Source organism: Cucurbita pepo, chromosome LG01, assembly GCF_002806865.2.
Source record: "Cucurbita pepo subsp. pepo cultivar mu-cu-16 chromosome LG01, ASM280686v2, whole genome shotgun sequence".
NCBI classification, from domain to species: Eukaryota; Viridiplantae; Streptophyta; class Magnoliopsida; order Cucurbitales; family Cucurbitaceae; genus Cucurbita; species Cucurbita pepo.
Window position 1 is genome coordinate 14,631,072 of NC_036638.1, and position 22,210 is coordinate 14,653,281.

Sequence of the window (22,210 nt, forward strand, 5' to 3'; positions counted from 1 at the left end):
TTATGCTCAAAGTGGACAATATCATACCATTGTGGAGAGTCGTGTTCATCTAACATGGTATCAGAGCGAGGTTAGTGTAAGTTGTCGATCTCTTGGAATTCTTAGTATGCTTTGTGGTTGCAGCTCTGTCTGATCTTCTTGTGTCGGTCGTATAGCCAACACGATGGGGGTGATTGTTTGTTTGGTATTACTGAGGTATAGCCAACACGATGGGTGATTTCCACCAATACGATACACGATGGGTGATTGTTTGGTATTACTAAGGTTGGTATAGCCAACACGACGATGGGTTTGTTTGGTATTACTGAGGTATAGCCAACACGATGGGTGATTTCCACCAACACAATACACGATGGGTGATTGTTTGGTATTACTGAGGTTGGTATAGCCAACACGATGGGTGATTTCCACCAACACGATACACGATGGGTGATACTAAGGTATAGCCAACACGATGGGTGATTGTTTGTTTGGTATTACTGAGGTATAGCCAACACGATGGGGGTGATTGTTTGTTTGGTATTACTGAGGTATAGCCAACACGATGGTACCCCAACACGATGGGGGTGATTGTTTGTTTGGTATTACTGAGGTATAGCCAACACGATACACGATGGGTGATTGTTTGTTTTGTATTACTGAGGTATAGCCAACACGATGGGTGATTGTTTGTTTGGTATTACTAAGGTATAGCCAACACGATGGGTGATTTCCATCAACACGATACACGATGGGTGATTGTTTGGTATTACTGAGATTGGTATAGCCAACACGGTGGGTGATTTCCACCAACACGATACACAATGGGTGATTGTTTGGTATTACTGAGGTTGGTATAGCCAACACGATGGGTGATTTCCACCAACACGATGGGTGATTGTTTGGTATTACTGAGGTATAGTCAACACGATGGGTGATTTCCACCAACACGATACACGATGGGTTGTTTGGTATTACTGAGGTATAGTCAACACGATGGGTGATTTCCACCAACACGATACACGATGGGTGATTGTTTTGTATTACTGAGGAGAAACTCAACAACAACCACCAACACGATGGGTGATTTCCAAATCGTTGGAGGAATCAAGAAACTCAACAACAACAACTACAACACGTGGGCAACATGCATGATGTCCTATTTACAAGGACATGATCTTTGGGAGATCATTGGCGGGTGTGAAACTACGCATCCAAAGGATGATTCTAACGGCGCCTTGCGCAAATGGAGAATCAATACAACATGTGGGCCAACACGTGGGCAACATGCATGATGTCCTATTTACAAGGACATNTCTTTCTTCTTTTCTTTTAATAATTATTAAACTATAAAATTATTATAAATACCATTTATTATACGTGAATTATTTTTGCTTGATTATTTAATTTTAAAATATAGGAATTACAATGAATCACTATTTTACTTATATTAGTGTATACATACTGAAACTAGGGTGAGCCAATCAGTTGTACGGCAACTAGACAACGAAAGAGAGGTGCGACTTCCACCAAAAGGATATATCGAACCCGCAGCTCAAGTCGGAAATGAAGAGGTTGATATATTTATGGGTTTTTGTTATATTAATATTCCCTTTATTTTGAGTTTCGATTTTCTACGAATTTCTGGAGGCTTTGTATACTCATGTTTGATTGTTGTATCATTTTAAGATCAAAGGAAATAAATATTTGAAAAGAACTTAAAAGCACTACTCCCATATATGGTTTCATTTGCTCTCACCCTAACTAATGGATGGAATGAACGCTATCGACCAGTTAGACGACCACCACACCTCTAAGCTGTTGAGGATTATTGGGAGTGAGTCCCACGTTGGCTAATTTAGTGGAAGATTATAGGGTTTATAAGGGAGGAATACTATCTCTATTGATATGAGGCCTTTTGGGAAGCCACAAGCAAAGCCATGAGAGCTTATGCTCAAAGTGGACAATATCATACCATTGTGGAGAGTCGTGTTCATCTAACATGGTATCAGAGCGAGGTTAGTGTAAGTTGTCGATCTCTTGGAATTCTTAGTATGCTTTGTGGTTGCAGCTCTGTCTGATCTTCTTGTGTCGGTCGTATAGCCAACACGATGGGGGTGATTGTTTGTTTGGTATTACTGAGGTATAGCCAACACGATGGGTGATTTCCACCAATACGATACACGATGGGTGATTGTTTGGTATTACTAAGGTTGGTATAGCCAACACGACGATGGGTTTGTTTGGTATTACTGAGGTATAGCCAACACGATGGGTGATTTCCACCAACACAATACACGATGGGTGATTGTTTGGTATTACTGAGGTTGATATAGCCAACACGATGGGTGATTTCCACCAACACGATACACGATGGGTGATACTAAGGTATAGCCAACACGATGGGTGATTGTTTGTTTGGTATTACTGAGGTATAGCCAACACGATGGGGGTGATTGTTTGTTTGGTATTACTGAGGTATAGCCAACACGATGGTTGATTTCCACCAATACGATACACGATGGGTGATTGTTTGGTATTACTAAGGTTGGTATAGCCAACACGACGATGGGTTTGTTTGGTATTACTGAGGTATAGCCAACACGATGGGTGATTTCCACCAACACAATACACGATGGGTGATTGTTTGGTATTACTGAGGTTGATATAGCCAACACGATGGGTGATTTCCACCAACACGATACACGATGGGTGATACTAAGGTATAGCCAACACGATGGGTGATTGTTTGTTTGGTATTACTGAGGTATAGCCAACACGATGGGGGTGATTGTTTGTTTGGTATTACTGAGGTATAGCCAACACGATGGTACCCCAACACGATGGGGGTGATTGTTTGTTTGGTATTACTGAGGTATAGCCAACACGATACACGATGGGTGATTGTTTGTTTTGTATTACTGAGGTATAGCCAACACGATGGGTGATTGTTTGTTTGGTATTACTAAGGTATAGCCAACACGATGGGTGATTTCCATCAACACGATACACGATGGGTGATTGTTTGGTATTACTGAGATTGGTATAGCCAACACGGTGGGTGATTTCCACCAACACGATACACAATGGGTGATTGTTTGGTATTACTGAGGTTGGTATAGCCAACACGATGGGTGATTTCCACCAACACGATGGGTGATTGTTTGGTATTACTGAGGTATAGCCAACACGATGGGTGATTTCCACCAACACGATACACGATGGATTGTTTGGTATTACTGAGGTATAGTCAACACGATGGGTGATTTCCACCAACACGATACACGATGGGTGATTGTTTTGTATTACTGAGGAGAAACTCAACAACAACCACCAACACGATGGGTGATTTCCAAATCGTTGGAGGAATCAAGAAACTCAACAACAACAACTACAACACGTGGGCAACATGCATGATGTCCTATTTACAAGGACATGATCTTTGGGAGATCGTTGGCGGGTGTGAAACTACGCATCCAAAGGATGATTCTAACGGCGCCTTGCGCAAATGGAGAATCAATACAACATGTGGGCCAACACGTGGGCAACATGCATGATGTCCTATTTACAAGGACATGATCTTTGGGAGATCATTGGCGGGTGTGAAACTACGCCGCCAGAGGATGATTCTAACGGCGCCCTGCGCAAATGGAAAATTAATACAACACATGGGCAACATGCATGATGTCCTATTTACAAGGACATGATCTTTGGGAGATCGTTGGCAGGTGTGAAACTATGCCGCTAGAGGATGATTCTAACGACGCCTTACGCAAACAACAACCACCAACATGATGAGTGATTTCCAAATCGTTGGAGGAATCAAGAAACTCAACAGCAACGACTACAACACGTGGTTGAACAATTGAATTGCCTTAACTACTTATTGATTCTTCCTTCTTTCTTATACCGACTCTATGTCCTATTTACAAGGACATGATCTTTAGGAGATCGTTGGCGGGTGTGAAACTACACCGCCAGAGGATGATTCTAACGGCGCCTTNTGGAAGATTATAGGGTTTATAAGGGAGGAATACTATCTCTATTGATATGAGGCCTTTTGGGAAGCCACAAGCAAAGCCATGAGAGCTTATGCTCAAAGTGGACAATATCANGAGATGTTAGAGCATATTTTGGATGACAAGACACCGAAAGAAGTATGGGACAAGTTCGCGATGTTGTTCTCAAAGAAGAACGATACAAGGCTACAGTTTCTGGAGAATGAGTTGTTCTCAATTTCACAACGTGACATGACGATTGCTCAGTACTTCCACANTTGTGTCGGTCGTATAGCCAACACGATGGGGGTGATTGTTTGTTTGGTATTACTNTCCTGTTGGGAGATTACTGAACTAGACCCGAAATCCACCATTGTAGAATCTCGAATGAAGAGGATTATAATCCATGGATTGCGACCAGAATATAGAAGCTTTATTATTGTTGTACNTACGATACACGATGGGTGATTGTTTGGTATTACTAAGGTTGGTATAGCCAACACGACGATGGGTTTGTTTGGTATTACTGAGGTATAGCCAACACGATGGGTNAACTCAACCATCACTTGTAGAGTTCAAAAATTTGTTAGCTAGCCAAGAAGCCATGGCTAAACAAATAGGAGGCATCACATTGAAGGGGGTGAANTACACGATGGGTGATTGTTTGGTATTACTGAGGTTGATATAGCCAACACGATGGGTGATTTCCACCAACACGATACACGATGGGTGATACTAAGGTATAGCCAACACGATGGGTGATTGTTTGTTTGGTNTGGGAAAAAGGGTCACATGTCTAGAGATTGTTGGTCCAGGAAAGAGTGTTGAAAGCAATGTGGCAATATCCAAAAAGAAGATAGAGGATGAATGGGATGCAGAGGTACTATGTCCCATAGTAGAAGAAGAGCTAGCACTCATGGCAATGATGGAAGAGCATATAGATTACGAGGATGACTGGATCATTGCTTCAGGATGCTTAAACCACATGATTGACGATCAAAGTTGTGCAATGGAAGAGGGGTGCCCCTCAGAGAAGGAAGTATTACCAGGCTTGGATAACACTGAAGAAATTNTCAACACGATACACGATGGGTGATTGTTTGGTATTACTGAGATTGGTATAGCCAACACGGTGGGTGATTTCCACCAACACGATACACAATGGGTGATTGTTTGGTATTACTGAGGTTGGTATAGCCAACACGATGGGTGATTTCCACCAACACGATGGGTGATTGTTTGGTATTACTGAGGTATAGCCAACACGATGGGTGATTTCCACCAACACGATACACGATGGATTGTTTGGTATTACTGAGGTATAGTCAACACGATGGGTGATTTCCACCAACACGATACACGATGGGTGATTGTTTTGTATTACTGAGGAGAAACTCAACAACAACCACCAACACGATGGGTGATTTCCAAATCGTTGGAGGAATCAAGAAACTCAACAACAACAACTACAACACGTGGGCAACATGCATGATGTCCTATTTACAAGGACATGATCTTTGGGAGATCGTTGGCGGGTGTGAAACTACGCATCCAAAGGATGATTCTAACGGCGCCTTGCGCAAATGGAGAATCAATACAACATGTGGGCCAACACGTGGGCAACATGCATGATGTCCTATTTACAAGGACATGATCTTTGGGAGATCATTGGCGGGTGTGAAACTACGCCGCCAGAGGATGATTCTAACGGCGCCCTGCGCAAATGGAAAATTAATACAACACATGGGCAACATGCATGATGTCCTATTTACAAGGACATGATCTTTGGGAGATCGTTGGCGGGTGTGAAACTACGCATCCAAAGGATGATTCTAACGGCGCCTTGCGCAAATGGAGAATCAATACAACATGTGGGCCAACACGTGGGCAACATGCATGATGTCCTATTTACAAGGACATGATCTTTGGGAGATCATTGGCGGGTGTGAAACTACGCATCCAAAGGATGATTCTAACGGCGCCTTGCGCAAATGGAGAATCAATACAACATGTGGGCCAACACGTGGGCAACATGCATGATGTCCTATTTACAAGGACATGATCTTTGGGAGATCATTGGCGGGTGTGAAACTACGCATCCAAAGGATGATTCTAACGGCGCCTTGCGCAAATGGAGAATCAATACAACATGTGGGCCAACACGTGGGCAACATGCATGATGTCCTATTTACAAGGACATGATCTTTGGGAGATCATTGGCGGGTGTGAAACTACGCATCCAAAGGATGATTCTAACGGCGCCTTGCGCAAATGGAGAATCAATACAACATGTGGGCCAACACGTGGGCAACATGCATGATGTCCTATTTACAAGGACATGATCTTTGGGAGATCATTGGCGGGTGTGAAACTACGCCGCCAGAGGATGATTCTAACGGCGCCCTGCGCAAATGGAAAATTAATACAACACATGGGCAACATGCATGATGTCCTATTTACAAGGACATGATCTTTGGGAGATCGTTGGCAGGTGTGAAACTATGCCGCTAGAGGATGATTCTAACGACGCCTTACGCAAACAACAACCACCAACATGATGAGTGATTTCCAAATCGTTGGAGGAATCAAGAAACTCAACAGCAACGACTACAACACGTGGTTGAACAATTGAATTGCCTTAACTACTTATTGATTCTTCCTTCTTTCTTATACCGACTCTATGTCCTATTTACAAGGACATGATCTTTAGGAGATCGTTGGCGGGTGTGAAACTACACCGCCAGAGGATGATTCTAACGGCGCCTTGCGCAAATGGAGAAGAGATGTTAGAGCATATTTTGGATGACAAGACACCGAAAGAAGTATGGGACAAGTTCGCGATGTTGTTCTCAAAGAAGAACGATACAAGGCTACAGTTTCTGGAGAATGAGTTGTTCTCAATTTCACAACGTGACATGACGATTGCTCAGTACTTCCACAAGGTCAAGTCGTCCTGTTGGGAGATTACTGAACTAGACCCGAAATCCACCATTGTAGAATCTCGAATGAAGAGGATTATAATCCATGGATTGCGACCAGAATATAGAAGCTTTATTATTGTTGTACAAGGATGGCCAACTCAACCATCACTTGTAGAGTTCAAAAATTTGTTAGCTAGCCAAGAAGCCATGGCTAAACAAATAGGAGGCATCACATTGAAGGGGGTGAAGAAGAAGCACTCTACACAAGTGAAAGTCGGAGCAATAATAGGTCGTCTACCAAACGTGGATACAATGGTGACAAAAGAAGAAGTCACCAAGGAACTGCACAACCTGAGAGAGCTCAGAAGAACGACAACAAGAGTTTCCAAGGAAAGAGATTTGGAGGTATTTGCTATAATTGTGGGAAAAAGGGTCACATGTCTAGAGATTGTTGGTCCAGGAAAGAGTGTTGAAAGCAATGTGGCAATATCCAAAAAGAAGATAGAGGATGAATGGGATGCAGAGGTACTATGTCCCATAGTAGAAGAAGAGCTAGCACTCATGGCAATGATGGAAGAGCATATAGATTACGAGGATGACTGGATCATTGCTTCAGGATGCTTAAACCACATGATTGACGATCAAAGTTGTGCAATGGAAGAGGGGTGCCCCTCAGAGAAGGAAGTATTACCAGGCTTGGATAACACTGAAGAAATTCCTCCACAGAAGACGGGGGAGCAAACTGTACACATTTGCTTCAGTGCCAATGTGCCTGAAGATTCAAGTGACACTAGTATTGGTGAGCAAGAAGTGACTCAACCAAGCGAACCTAGTGAAAATGAAATGACACCTCAACAACTCAAACGGTCAGAAAGAATCCAGAAGCCAAATCCAAAGTATGCCAATATAACTATTATAGAGGACGAAGTTAAAGAGCCAGAGACGTATGTAGAAGCATCACAAAATACAGCTTAGCAACAGGCAATGGAGGAAGAAATTATAGCCCTGGAGCAAAATCAAACTTGGGAACTAGTACCAAGACCAGAAGATACCAAACTCATCTCTTGCAAGTGGGCATACGAAATAATGTGTCTTTCAGATGGATCAATCGAAAGATACAAGATTCAACCTGTAGCTCAAGGGTTCTGTCAACAATATGGACTAGACTATGATGAAACATTTAATCCAGTGGCGAAGATCACTATCGTACAGGTTCCTCCAACACTTGTTAATAAAGATTGGAAATTTTGGCAGATGGATATGAAGAATATTTTCTTGCATGGAGAGTTGGACCAGGAGATCTACATGAACCAACCAAATGGATTCGAAAATGAAGTTGGAGTAATTAGTCAGTATATGCGAAGTCTAAAGAAGCCTCATTTGGATGCGGCCCGATGGACCTTGAGATATGCCAAACAATATCACGATACTCGAAGGTCAAGCACCGGGTATGTGTTCAATCTCGGTTCGAGAACAATTTCTTGGTGTAACAAAAGACAACCAATTGTATCATTGTCAACTAGAGAAGCAGAGTACAGAGTAGCGGCGGTAACAACTCAGAAATGTACATGGCTGAAACTTCTGATGAAAGATTGGCACCAGAAAGTTGACTATTTGATACCACTTCAATGCGACAACCAATCTGTGATTTGTCTAGTAGAAAATTTGATGTTTCATGGTAGAACAAAGCATGTGGAGATGCAATGCGACTTTATTAGAGACAAAGTCGTAAAGAAAGAATACAGATGACCAAGTGGTAGACTGTCTACAAAAGAGCTGAATACTTGCACACATAAGAGCTTTCGTTGTGGTGCAGCGAATGAGGACTAGTGGTGAGGGGGAGTGTTAAAATATCATCACTAGCCCAATAGAGTTAAGCCCAACCATGCTATGAGTAACTATATTTATGTTAAGAAAATAATTTAGGATTTTAGGAATAAATTTAGGAAAATGATTTAGGGATTTAGGAATAAATTTAGGAAAATGATTTAGGAATTTTAGGAATAAATTTATGAAAATGATTTAGATAGTTTAGGAAAAACGTGGAGAAATTTTAGGAATTGATTACCTATCATCTAGTATAAATACCCCTCCACTCTACTTAGTTCATAATCCTAAGAAATTACAAGCAATACAACGGAGTAGTTTCTACCGAGTGTCTTGTAAATCTCTTCTCGATTGATCTTAATAAAGTGTGCGAGTGTTTCCCACAGAGAGTTGTGTTCAACAATGTGGTATCAAAGTCATGCCCTAAACTTAGCCATGAAATAGAATCCTCAAATATCGAACAAAGAATTGTGAGCCTCGAAGGTGTAGTCAAAAGTGACTAAAGTGTCGAACAAAGGGTGTACTTTATTCGAGGGCTCCAAAGAAAGGAGTCGAGTCTCGATTAAGGGGAGGCTATTCGAGAGCTCCATAAGCCTCAGGGGAGGCTTATAGTGTACTTTGTTCTACTAGAGGATTGTTGAGGATTATTGGGAGTGAGTCCCACATTGGTTAATTTAGTGGAAGATCATGAGTTTATAAGTGAGGAATTCTATCTCCATTGGTATGAGGCCTTTTGGGGAAGCCCAAAGGAAAGCCATGAGAGCTTACGCTCAAAGTGGATAATATCATACCATTGTGGAGAGTCGTGTTCATCTAACATAAGCAACCCCTCAACTCAACACTTCGCCATCAGGTAACGAGTTTGGGAAACTATATGTAAGTAAATTGTCGATTCAAAGTCGAGGTGCTAAAAAATGGAATAAGTGATTAGTAGCATCCTACACTGTGATCTATATATGTAAGTAAATTGTCGATTCAAAGTCGAGGTGCTAAAAAATGGAATAAGTGATTAGTAGCATCCTACACTGTGATCTAGATATTGCGTACGGTCTAGATTCGCCAGGTACCTGGAATAATTATGTGTCCAAAATATTCTAGAAAAAAGATTCAAATATTGTAGGAATAGATTGTGTAGGGTCTAGTTACCCTCCACTCTACCTTGGTTATCATCCCAATAAATAAAAAGCACAGAGTGGAGTAGTATTTTAAGAGTGTTTTATAATATCTTCTCAATTGGTGTTAATAAAGAAGAGTATGAGTGTTTACTATAGAGAGTTGTGTTCAACAATCTGTTATCAGAGCGAGGTTGGTATAAGTTGTTGATCTCTTGAAATTATTAATATACTCTGTAGTTGCAGCTCTGTTTGATCTTTCGCATCAGAGACGATTTCTTGAGATTACTAATGAGTGAGTTTCTTTGTGTCATAAGTAGTCTGTGACTCTGCAAATCTTGTGTCGAAAAGGCTTGTTTGGTATTACTGAGGTATTGTCAACACGATGGGTGGCTTCCAAATTGTAGGAAGAATCAAGAAACTCAACAACAACTACAACACGTGGGCAACATGCATGATGTCCTATTTACAAGGACAAGACCTTTGGGAGGTCGTTGGCGGGTGTGAAACTATGCAGCCAGAGGAGAATTCTAATGGCGCCTTGTGCAAATGGAGAATCAAAGCAGGCAAAGCAATGTTTGCCTTGAAGACCACAATCGAAGAAGAGATGTTGGAATACATTTAGGATGACCAGACATCAAAAGAAGCATGGGACACGTTCGTGATGCTATTCTCAAAGAAGAACGATACGAGGCTACAACTTCTGGAGAACGAGTTGTTGTCAATTTCACAACATGACATGACGATTGCTTAGTAATTTCACAAAGTCAAGTCGATCTGCTGGGAGATTACTGAACTAGACCCAAAGTCCGCCATTGGAGAATCTCGAATGAAGAGAATCATTATCCACGAATTGCGATCAAAATATAGAAGCTTCGTTATTACTATACAAGGGTGGCCCGCTCAACCATCACTTATAGAGTTTGAGAATTTGTTAGCCAGCCAAGAAGTTTTGACTAAACAAATGGGAGACATTACATTGAAGGAAGAAGAAGCATTATACACAAGTGAAAGTTGGAGCAACAAGAAGTCGTCTACAAAACGTGGATACAAAAATGATGACAAAGAAAGAAATCCATTAAGGAACTACACAACTTGAGTGAGCTCAGAAGAACGACAATAGAGTTCCCAAGGAAAGAAATTTGGAGATATTTGCTATAATTGAGGGAAAATTGGCCACATGTATAGGAATTGTTGGTCCAAGAAAAAATTAGTTGAAAGCAATGTGACAACATCCAAAAAGGAGATGGAGGATGAATGGGATGCAGAGGTACTATGTCCCAGAGTAGAAGATGTGCTAGCACTCATGACAATGATGGGAGAGCATATCGATTATGACGATGACTGGATCATTGATTCAAAATGCTTAAACCACATGATTGACGATCAGAGTGGCGTAATGGAAGCGGGGTGGCCCTAAAAGAAGGAAGCATTACCAAGCCTTAAGTAAATTGAATAAATTCTACAACAAAAGATGAAGGAGCAAACTACGCACGTTCAGTCAAATGTTGATGTGTCTGAATATCCAAGTGACATTGATGTTGGCGAGCAAAGAGTGACTCAACCAAGTGAATCTGGTGTAAAGGCAATTGCACCTCAACAACTTAGACAATCAGAAATAATCCAAAAGTCAAATCTAGAGTATGCCAACGCAACTATTGTAGAAGACGAAGTTCATGCGCCAGAGACATGTGAGAAAGCATCACTAAACTCCGCTTGGCAAAAAGTGATGGAAGAAGAAATTATAGCCCTGGATCAAAATCAAACTTGGGAACTAGTACCAAGACCAAAAGATATCAAATCCATCTCTTGCAAGTGGGCTTACGAAATAATGTGTCTCTTGGATGTATTAATCGAAAGATACAAGACTCAATATGTAGCTCGAGGGTTCTCTCAAGAATATGGACTAGACTATGATGAAATGTTTAGTCCAGTGGCGAAGATCACTATCGTACAGGTTCCTCCAATACTTGTGGTAAATAAAGATTTGAAATTATGGCAGATGGATATGAAGAATGCTTTCCTGAACGGAGAGTTAAATAGAGAGTTCTACATGGACCAGCCGAAAAAATTTGAAAATAAAGTTGGAGTCATTAGTCAATATATGCAAAGTCTGAAGAAGCCTCATTTGGATGCGGCTCGACGGATCTTGAGATATGTCAAAGGTACAATCAATTATGATTGTTTGTATAAAAGAAGCGAAGACTACAAGCTAGTTAGATACCATGATGCTGACTATGCAGGATATCACGATACCCGAAGATCAAGCATCAGGTATGTGTTCAAGCTCAGTTCAAGAACAACTTTTTGGTGTAACAAAATATAACCAACAGTATCATTGTCAACTAGAGAAGTAAAGTATAGAGCAGTAACTGGAGCAACTCAGGAAAGTACATGGTTGGAACTCTTGAAGAAAGATTGGCACCAGAAAATTGACTATCTAATACCACTTCATTGCGATAACCAATCTGCGATTCTTATAGCAGAAAATCTAGTGTTTCATGCTACAACAGGTGGAGGTGCACTATCATTCCATTAGAGAGAAAGTTCAGAAGGAAGAAATCAAGATGCAGCAAATCAAGACAGAAGACCAAGTGACAGAATTGTTTACAAAAGGGCTAACATGAGAGCTTTCGTTATCAACTCAACATGGTGCAGCGAATGAGAACTATTGTCGAGGGCAAGTGTTAAAATATCACCACTGCCCAATAGAGTTAAGTCCATTAATTATGAGCCCGTTGTATATTTATTTTCATAAAATGATTTAGGTATTTTAGAATAAAGATAACTGTATATTTTAGGGAAAAGATCGAGATATTATAGGAAAAAGATTCAGATATTTTAGGAATAGATTGCATAGTATAAGTACTCTCACCCTATCTAGGTTATCATCCCAAGAAATAAAAAACACAAAGTGCAGTAGTATTTTACCGAGTGTCGTATGATCTCTTCTCGATTGGTGTTAATAAAGAGTGCGAGTGTTTCCCACAGAAAGTTGTGTTCAACATACCCTAGTGAGCGCTCCAATTCAATAGGATGAGAGTAAGAAGATCCTATGTTGGACAGTGAAAATGAAGGTCGAGTAGGGAAGAGGGGATTGTATGAAGTATTTGTTGAGAGTCAATGTTTCATTCACACGACGGAAGTATCTCCACTATAAAGCTTTTCTATAGCTATGACTCAAATACAAAGTTAAAGTTTGTAGGAGTATCCGAAAAGAAAATCCTATTGGAGAAGAAGAGCTCTAGGGATAATTAATTTAGAAAGTGTGAAATGCTCATTTGGCATATTTGAATGTTTAAGTTATGTTTTTTGGCATATTTGAATGTTTAAGTTATGTTTTACGGTTCAATGTAACGTCCTATTTAACAGAAATAAAATTAACATAGGGCGAGGAATAAGAATCTAGGATTTAACAAAAGGAAAAGGTGAAAACAATAAGGATAGGAATAAATAATAATAAATATATTCATTAAAAATTGGAAAATAACTAAAAAAAATTCCGACATTAGAGAAATATAACTTTGACATTTGGAAAATTATATCTCTGAAAATACCAAATTTCAAGAAATTTGACGCCTAAATATATTAATTTTACAAGAATGGTGTAAATCGAGAGAGTCCAAAAATTATATTTTGTTACAAATTAGTGGTAGATAAGAAAAGTTAAGTTCTTATAAATTTGGATGTATAAAATTGAGAACTAAGTATGAAAATTGATACAATTTTGGAAACTAAGAATTGTGGAAACCAATGGCTGTCGGTTGAATTCCCATCCTTACATAATTGAAACAGACCTCACGATTCAAAATCCAAATTGGCACTCAGAACTTCGACACGCACCGCTGATCCCAGAGAAAATGGGGACGCCCATCATAGCTGCTCAACCTTTACTCTGCAACAACTCTTTTCTACTGATTAAACCTTATGCTTCCTCCTTCCGTTTCCAATTCTGCAGACCACAACAACCAATGCTTTCTCACTCGTTCTACACAAAAACGGCCTTACAACCCTTGCCCCGTCGCCGGAATTACTCTCCCATCTGCCCTGCCGCTCGCCGGAAGCCTACATTGGTCGATTCTGCGGGCTTTGCCGACGAGGGTAATTCCGATGTCCGACGGGTCCTTCAAATTCTGCTATGGGCTGCTGAGGGGGTTTACGTTTTGTGGTTGTTTCTCCTTCCTTATGCCCCGGTTTGTTTTAATCGCTATTGCATTTAGTTTAGCTTAATTCTATGTCGGGAATTAGGGTTTTACTTGATGAAGTAGATAACAGTAGATGTGGATCAGAAAGTTCATTGCTCTTGGTTTTTAACAATTACAGGGAGATCCTGTATGGGCGATCAGTTCTGAAACAGTGAATTCTCTTGTGGGTCTTTCTCTTAACTTCTTTTTTATATTGCCTGCTATGAACTCTGGTACGCTTCGTTTCTTCAATCAATTCAAAGAAGTATATCTGATGTTTTGTGAAATTAATTTTGATTCCTTCATGATTTTTGGCATGGCAGTCGGCATCCGTCTGATTGATGCTCCTGTTCTTCACCCAGTAAGAATTACTTTCAAATGGTTGACCTCAATATTTCATCGTTCTTCACTCAATGACACCATTGTCATGATGGAGTTTTCTTTCTCATCAGATGTCTGAGGGATTGTTCAATTTTGTCATTGCATGGACGCTCATGTTTGCTCCCCTGCTGTTCACCGACCGAAGGAGGGACCGGTACACTGGTTCATTGGACCTATTGTGGGGCTTTCAGATGTTCCTTACCAACAGTAAGCTTTATTTCTTGCTACTTTCTTTGATTAATACAAATCATGATCAACTTCACTGTATATATATCACCCAATTGCTACTTTCTTTGATTAATACAAATCATGATCAACTTCACTGAATATATATCACCCAATATAAAGGGGTGGGTCAGATAATTGTTTTAACAAAATTTTCATGTCATTCACCAGCCTTTTTGATACCTTATATGGCCATCCGGCTTAATGAGGGTAACAAAGACTCTGCCCCGCGACCGCAGTCGAAACTGGGCTCTTTGATGACCACTAGAGCGCCTGTTGTTGGCCTGATTGGTGGTGCAGCATGCATCATATCAATAATCTGGTCTTTCGTTGGTCGAGCAGAGGGTAATTTTGGAGGTATAGCAGAGAGATGGGAGTTCTTGATCCAATATCTATCTTCAGAGAGGTTAGCATACGCATTTATTTGGGATATTTGCCTTTACACTGTGTTCCAGCCTTGGTTGATTGGAGAAAATCTTCAAAATATCAAAGAGAGCAAAGTTGGAATTGTAAGTTCTCTTAGATTTGTCCCTGTTGTTGGCTTAATTTCCTATCTTCTTTTTCTGAAACTTGATGAGGAATTATAACATCACCTTGGTATGTAAATCATATAAAAACTAAAAATTAGTTAACAGGGATTTCAATATATGATGAATTTGATTCTTTGCAATACTTATTGCAACTTGTTGATGAATAACATTTGCCCAATTCACTTAGAACACTCTTGATTCATCTACCCTTACATATGTCATGAGCCAAACCTTTGAATTCTCTCTCAACACTACTAAACTCCTTTATCCCTCAACATTTCTCCAGATCATTTTTCTTAACCTCTCATAGCCTTTGTTTTCTCCTTCAGCTTTCTTCTTACTTTCTGGAATATCCAATTAAGGTATTTTTGCTCTGTTCACTTCTTTCCATTTTTGCCTCTCTTACTCTCCTTCTCTTTCTTAATTTGGGAGGTTTTGTTATATATGGCTTCCTTTCTTAAATTTAGGGCTGAAAAATGGATTAGTACTCTAGCTATGCAGCCTCTTATTGGGCCTTCCAACATCTACATACCTTGCTATTTTAATTGAAATTCCTCACTTGTCATGCCCAAAAAATTTGCTCATAGATTTACTTTAGCATAATGGTTTAGTATAATGGTCGAACTACTTTGCACAATGAATAGATTAGGTATACAAATTGGATAAATTTTATACACTTCGATCACTTTTAATGCTAGACCATAATGAGTTATTTCATACTAAATAATTATTATAATTGAGATAACTAATGAGAGAAAGTTAAGAATGTATGCAAGATTATTGGCTAAATGGGCGGGTATAACTCTATTTTTGGAGAGTTATCATACCCTCAGACTTTAAGGATTGCTCATGCTTAACTAATCGTTCTCTCCTCTCTGCATTTTTCTCTCATTTTCATTTGCTATCACTTGGGGTTTTTGTTTTGGAGTATTCATCAAATCATGATTCAACTCACATCCTTGTATTCTTCCCTTAACTCAGTGTTCCCGGTTCTATGAGTCCCTCCAATTTTGAGATAGGCTAACACTCATTTCCCTTTGACTCAACTCTCTTGCTAGCATCATAGTCTTCAGTTTGACCACAAATCTTCCATGGATGATTAGATAGGCTAACACTCATTCCCCCTCAACTCTCTTGCTAGCATCATATAGTCTTCAGTTTGACCACATTTGTTATACAATTCATGATAGCTTTTCTTAGTCTCCCATTGTCTTCGATTCAAACACCTTTATTGGTTATGCAAATTGCTTGACAATTGGAGAATTGGTTTTTCTTTTTTTTTTCCCTTTAGTTTTGAGAGTTCAAGCTCTAGGTTGAAGAGGAGTGCTCCCGACCTTAGAGTTATATTTTCATTTATTTTATTTTATTTCATAAAATGGTGGGGTGGTAGAGTTGATTTTATACCACAAACTTAAACTTGTAATTGTCCTCAATGCGCATTGGTGTAGGTTCGGAATTATTATTGGAATTTGTTTGTGGAGTGATAACTTTGGTTTATGGTTTTGGTTGGGAAAATGGTTTAAGGTTGGGCGGTAAACTAGATATTCTACTGACTAAGGTGGATTATAATGGATTGGAGTCTTCTCTTGATTCGGATGAATACCTTTATTTCTCAATTGTACTTTTAATTTTTATCAAGTAATAGCTTTGGGAAACACACCTCTGACTTTATTGTTTTATTTATTATAAGGAAGCATTTACAGTGGATGCTATGACCATGACTCGTAGCAAAAGCTACTACATATATGGGTCAGGTGCCCAACTTAAAAACATAAGTAGCTTAGATAAAGATATTATCAAGACATGCATGGACAAAATGATCATGACTCCATACGTAGACAAACAAAATAATTGAGTAGTGCATGGGTGTAGATGATTCTTAGTAGTTCAATCAAAATTTCAGTAGGTGTATAAACAGAGAACTCCCTTTGTTGGATGCATCTCCAGGGAAAGTGTGATCTTCCTCTTCAGGTGAAATGAAAAGATTCTTTGTGACTCTAATCTTGAATAAATTTCTCTGGAACGCTTGGAAATGTTGAGCACTTAGATGAATTGTATTGCAAAGCCATTTTCATTGCACTGTCTGTCTCTTTTTCGTGCATATGTCCAATATGCTTTGCGACTTGCTTCAGAGTTCTCACACTGACTTAGTAAGTTGTCTTGCCTTTTTAACATTTGATCAATGAGCACCGCTAGTCCTCCACCTTTCTTTGAGCTACTGTTTGCGTTTTTCTTTGTGTCCCAATGTTGTTTCCAACAAACTCTTGGCATAGAGGATTTCTTCATCTTCTTCAAAGGGAACGTCAGCTTCTAGACACAACATAGTTATTAAATGTGGGAAAACAGTTTCCTAACTCTTTTGCTTACACATTGCCATATTTCCTATGCTATTAGCTTCCCTACGTCAATGCTTAGATTCTTCATGATCACGAATATCAATAGTACTCTTTCAAAATAGATTGTAGTGTCATGCATGGTGAGCAATGGATTAGTTTTGACAAAGGCAGCCCACACTTTAGCTTTTGGGTTCACATATGCTGCCATAAATGTCCTTGTTCCTCCCTCTGTGACTTTCCATTGTGCTCCCTTGAGACCCACTGTCTCCTATTAAGAGAGCTATCACCATTTCATTAAAAGTGGCCTGCCTAAAAGATGGTGAACTTCTTTCCCTCGGACTAAGATAGAGTAATCTATTTCTTGGTCTATATTCTTGTATATTCTTGTGGTAATAAGAGAGACCCTTCTCCCAAGACTGGAATCAGGAAGAGCGGATCTTGTAATCTCCCATCCTAGGACTGGTAATGGTGACCATCAACTGTTGTGGGAGGGTAGAGGTGAGTTTTGGAAACCATCAATTTAAATTCATTGAGCAATAAAGAAGATTAAATCCAACGATGAAGGTTAGAAAAAAATTTATTAAATGGGTAGATGTTAAATTGGGGAGCTAATTTGTATGGGTGATTTCTATTTGCTAAAGAGTTATTATTTAAACTCATATAAGTAAAGCAACCAAAAGGAACGCATATGTTTCTTCTTTATTATTATTATTAAGCATATCTTAAATTGGTTCAATGATTTGAGATTTAGAGTGAGAGACAATAGAAGGAAGGAGAATCTTCAAAGTTTCATACAGCACCAAACTTGACAAACCTAACTCTAGTAATAGAAGTGAAGTCGAATCCAAGTCAATTATTTGGATTCATAACCAAACAAATATTTATACAACTACACAATATTTTTAATCATTCCTTTCTATATTAAAATCCTAAACTTTCAACGTACACAACTAGACTCATAATACTTATCTTTCAAGTGAAAAAATAACTTAAAACCGCCCGCATAACTTTAGTAAACATATAAATTAGCCTAGATAAATAGATCTATTTTGCAATACATGAGGAGCACTTCTTCACATACCCGACGATCAACCTTACTTTTACAATGATAGATAAAATGACCATTTGAACATAGGCTTGTGTTCCATTTCAAAGAAAGAACGAAGATCAAAAAAGAAAGTAATATATGACATAATTGAGCGATATTGGAATGGAGTGAAACCAAAAGTACGATATTGGACCATTGCTTTCTTTAAAGACAATTTGTCATAAGCTTTTATGGATCAATAATGGCCAAACGAGTTCAATTTTCATTCAAGTTAATGTCACTTTTGAGCCATTTTTTACAAGGGATCTCCAATGTTGGAGAGCTCTGAGCTCTCTCAGTTAACGAACGAAGATACAAACCATACTAAGCATACCATAACTAAGCATCCAGAAAATTATATAGAAAAAGAGAAGGAGAAAACACAGTTGAGTTGTTTGGCAACACAACAAAGTGCAAACCAATTGGGTGAAAAAAGGTTTCAACTTCCAAACTAACACCTTCATATTTTCCATCAATTTATGGGATAAAACACAATAAAGGATTCTTTAAGAACACTCTTCCAAATTCCATCAGTGTCGATATCAGTCTCTTGGTCGTGCTAACCACAGAGAACTGAGAGCTCGAAGACGTGAAATGTAATCACTGATGACGAGAAGTGCTCGTGCAGCTTGACGAGTAGTTAGTATTCGATGCATTTGTTGTAGCGTTTGTTGTCTTAGAAGATCAGCCTAAAAAACAAAGACACAAAAGATTTCTTGTTTTCACGTTCACGTGGTTTTGACAAGCAAAAATTTGAATCGTAAGGTTCGACGTGTTTACCTGATGGAGAAAGTTCTCTAGCGTTGTTAGTTTGCTCATTGCAATAGCCATTTGGCCCATGTAATCGGCAACATTACCGGAACAGGCAGGTCCTAAAGAAGCAGAGGAAAGGGTTTCTACAAGAGATTGTTGCAAAGCTTCAATCCCTTGTGACAATGCATCTTCAGCTTGTTGGGAAGATTGCTGCAAATTGCATATGCCCATCAACTGCTGATCCGTTAAAGGCTCCAAATGGTTCCCAACTATCTGAACAATTGTTGTTTCAAATCAAGAGCTCGGAATTACGTTAAACTTATACACAACTCGACTCGAACAAAAGTTAATGTATATCTCGAGCTTATGTAAACATTTTACCTTCAGAAGTTCGGACGAACGGAATCCTCCTAGCCACATGAAACACCTCTCGGCCGGAGTCTTCCACATGCCCGAAAGAATGTGAAATACGTCAGCCTTGGCGCCAACGCTTTTCAGCCTGAAGAGTTCATCATAATGTGCCATCACCCCATCAACAAGAAATCGCAATTCATCGTCGCTCAACTGAGAATTCGCCGATGCTCTCAAATCATTGATCAGACGTTGATGCTCCTCGAGCCACCGTGCATAGTCGAGATCAAATGCCAAGGCACCTAGGGACAGTATTATGAAGCAACACATTCAAATCATCCAAGAGTTCATTTTATAAATATTGTAACCATGAATGAATTCATGTTTGCTTACCATTTCCTGGCATTGATAAACAATGGTTCGCTGTCCCAGAAGCCACAAAAATGCCCTGATATCAACCAAAAACACATTAAACTTACAAGAAAATCAACCATGAAACCCAGAAAGTGTCGGTCGGTCGGTCAAACACCTGTTGGCGTGCTCGATGAAGGTCCTGTTCTAGCTGAGAAAGCCTCTGTCGACTGTTTTCCAGCTGCTGGACATATGCCTATCCAAAACCAAAACCTATAAATGTTCCAAATATGTTTCCTTCATCAACATAACATGTAAAAATCCCAACTTTAACATCATGGCAAAGATCATGACGGCGGCCCCTCTAATCCCAAGCTTACCTTCTTCCTCAGCCGACTCTTCTTCGCTGCTTCTCGATTCTGAGCAAGCCTACGAAGAGTCTGCTATGAAGATTCATATGTTCTTAAGCATTAAATTATGAAAATGCAAAACAGAGAAGAGACAGAGCTTAAGAAATGACCTTCTGGTCAGCAGATTTCGGTTTAGATTGATCCATGGAATCCACGGCCACGAGAACTCCATGAGCAGCTCCCGGAAACTAAGAAAAAAACAGACACAAAAACCATTTAGCTCACAAGAAATTTAAAAATATAATAATCTGAAACCCTGTAACTCTGTTTCTGTTCTTTCTTCTTGTAATGTAAGCACCTGGTTTCTTTCATCATTGTCGATGTCTGTAGAAGTGTCAGTCTGCTGGCTATTATCAGCCATAGCTGACTCACCCCAGTTCTCAAAGCTTCCGTTTCCCAACGATGACGCAGCCGCCACCGTCTGCGGCGGAGCTAGCCTCTTCAACCGCATCAATTGCTGTCCTGTGTCTAAATACCCTGTTTCTAATGAACCCACATCCGTGTTCTACAAAACCATTCAACAACAACCCACAAACCCATTAAAACGCACAAATTTCATACACTAATAGAACACGACAAGAACAGAGAGATTGATGAAATACCGCGTAGGGTAGGTGGTGGATTGGAAAAGCTGCGTCGTGGATCAATTTTAAACTGAAAACTGAGCCTAAAAGTATTATTTTAAAAATCAGAAGGTAGTTAAAGAAGATGAAATGTTGAGAGAGAAAAAGAGAGAGAAAGAATACTTGGGCTTAAATCAACAGAATTATGGTGACGAAAATCAGCGGATTGTTGAAGCTCCTCAATATCCGGAAGAAACCGCGTATGGTTACCACTGTCGTCTCCTCCCCTGTTTTAATAACAAAAAACAGAGAGCCGCCATGGAAGTAAATAACACGAAGAAAAACAAAAAAGAAAAGAAACCCATTAAAGAGGGAGAAGAAGAATGGTGGCATACCGGAGAAGGATGGAAGAAGAAGAAGAAGAATGGGGATAGAGGTGATCTGGGTTATGAAAGCTCTGCATTTTGAGTACAAAACAAATAAGAACACCCCGACCACTTTATTTGTCTTTCTCAGGAAACAAACAAGAAAATAAGAAAGCAATTTGTGGGAAGAGAAGAAGAAGACGAAGAAGAAGCAAGAAAAGCAATCGAAGTTGAGTGGAAGAAAATCTTTTGATGTATCTTTTTAACAACAGGATTGCGTATCACTCTCTCTCCCTCTGCCTTCCATTAAACAAATTGTTTTTTGTTTGAAGAATCAGAGTTTTCATTATTGCTGTCTGACTTGGGATTTTAGTTTCCCAATACTCTTCCAGAGATCAAACAGATTTCACTCTCCTTCTTCTCCCTCTACGTAACCCCTTTGTTTGTATCTCCCATTTTCTATTCTTTTCTATTCTTTTCTATTCTTTTCTTGGTTGAAGACGAAGATGAAATTGCAGAGAAAGCGAGGGATTTCAGATTACAAAATCTGTTTACTTTTTTCTATCTTCTTTCTGTGAAAAGTTGTATTGTGATATTGATTGGATTGGTGTACTTTGATTTTGTCCTATGCTTAGCTCAATCAATGTTGATAATCTATTAAAAACTAAAACTTTGTTTCTCCCATCCTTTATATTATCAATTTACTAATGTAATATTCGAACGAAACATCTTGTATAAGGGTGCAGAAATCTTTCCCTTGCAGACCCGTTTTAAAGTCTTGAGGAGAAGCCCGGAAGAGAAAGCCCAAAGAGGACAATATCTACTAGTGGTGGGTCT

The 22,210-nt window shown here is 39.5% G+C and overlaps 2 protein-coding genes across 3 annotated transcripts; one reads left to right on the plus strand and one right to left on the minus strand.

Moving 5' to 3' along the window:
- Positions 1-13,582: 13,582 nt before the first annotated feature.
- On the plus strand, positions 13,583-15,343 carry LOC111799629. The gene is made up of 5 exons (XM_023683052.1): positions 13,583-14,030; positions 14,161-14,254; positions 14,345-14,382; positions 14,474-14,609; positions 14,799-15,343. The coding sequence occupies exons 1-5, from the start codon at positions 13,698-13,700 to the stop codon at positions 15,212-15,214; spliced, it is 1,017 nt and encodes a 338-aa protein (XP_023538820.1). The 5' UTR covers positions 13,583-13,697; the 3' UTR covers positions 15,215-15,343.
- A 3,573-nt stretch (positions 15,344-18,916) lies between these two features.
- On the minus strand, positions 18,917-21,931 carry LOC111799577 (transcription factor HBP-1b(c38)-like). Of its 2 annotated transcripts, none has more exons than XM_023682973.1 (11): positions 21,404-21,931; positions 21,192-21,295; positions 21,048-21,106; positions 20,744-20,950; positions 20,556-20,633; positions 20,416-20,475; positions 20,214-20,291; positions 20,078-20,132; positions 19,715-19,986; positions 19,361-19,606; positions 18,917-19,269 (listed from the first exon to the last, which is right to left on the minus strand). In XM_023682973.1, the coding sequence occupies exons 1-11, from the start codon at positions 21,469-21,471 to the stop codon at positions 19,123-19,125; spliced, it is 1,374 nt and encodes a 457-aa protein (XP_023538741.1). In that variant the 5' UTR covers positions 21,472-21,931; the 3' UTR covers positions 18,917-19,122. The 2 variants fall into 2 exon arrangements, with proteins under 2 accessions (XP_023538741.1, XP_023538733.1); XM_023682965.1 differs by having other exon boundaries at positions 21,048-21,112.
- Between the last annotated feature and the right edge of the window lie 279 nt (positions 21,932-22,210).

Excerpts from the sequence above, each read along its gene's own strand:
- LOC111799577 (XM_023682965.1), bottom strand. The coding sequence starts at position 21,471 with ATGCAGAGCTTTCATAACCCAGATCACCTCTATCCCCATTCTTCTTCT. Across the intron at positions 19,987-20,077 it reads TTTATCAATGCCAGGAAATG|GTGCCTTGGCATTTGATCTC; the intron begins GTAAGCAAACAT and ends TACTGTCCCTAG. Across the intron at positions 19,270-19,360 it reads TAGAGAACTTTCTCCATCAG|GCTGATCTTCTAAGACAACA; the intron begins GTAAACACGTCG and ends TTTGTTTTTTAG.
- LOC111799629 (XM_023683052.1), top strand. The coding sequence starts at position 13,698 with ATGGGGACGCCCATCATAGCTGCTCAACCTTTACTCTGCAACAACTCT. Across the intron at positions 14,255-14,344 it reads ATTGCCTGCTATGAACTCTG|TCGGCATCCGTCTGATTGAT; the intron begins GTACGCTTCGTT and ends TTGGCATGGCAG. Across the intron at positions 14,383-14,473 it reads ATGCTCCTGTTCTTCACCCA|ATGTCTGAGGGATTGTTCAA; the intron begins GTAAGAATTACT and ends CTTTCTCATCAG.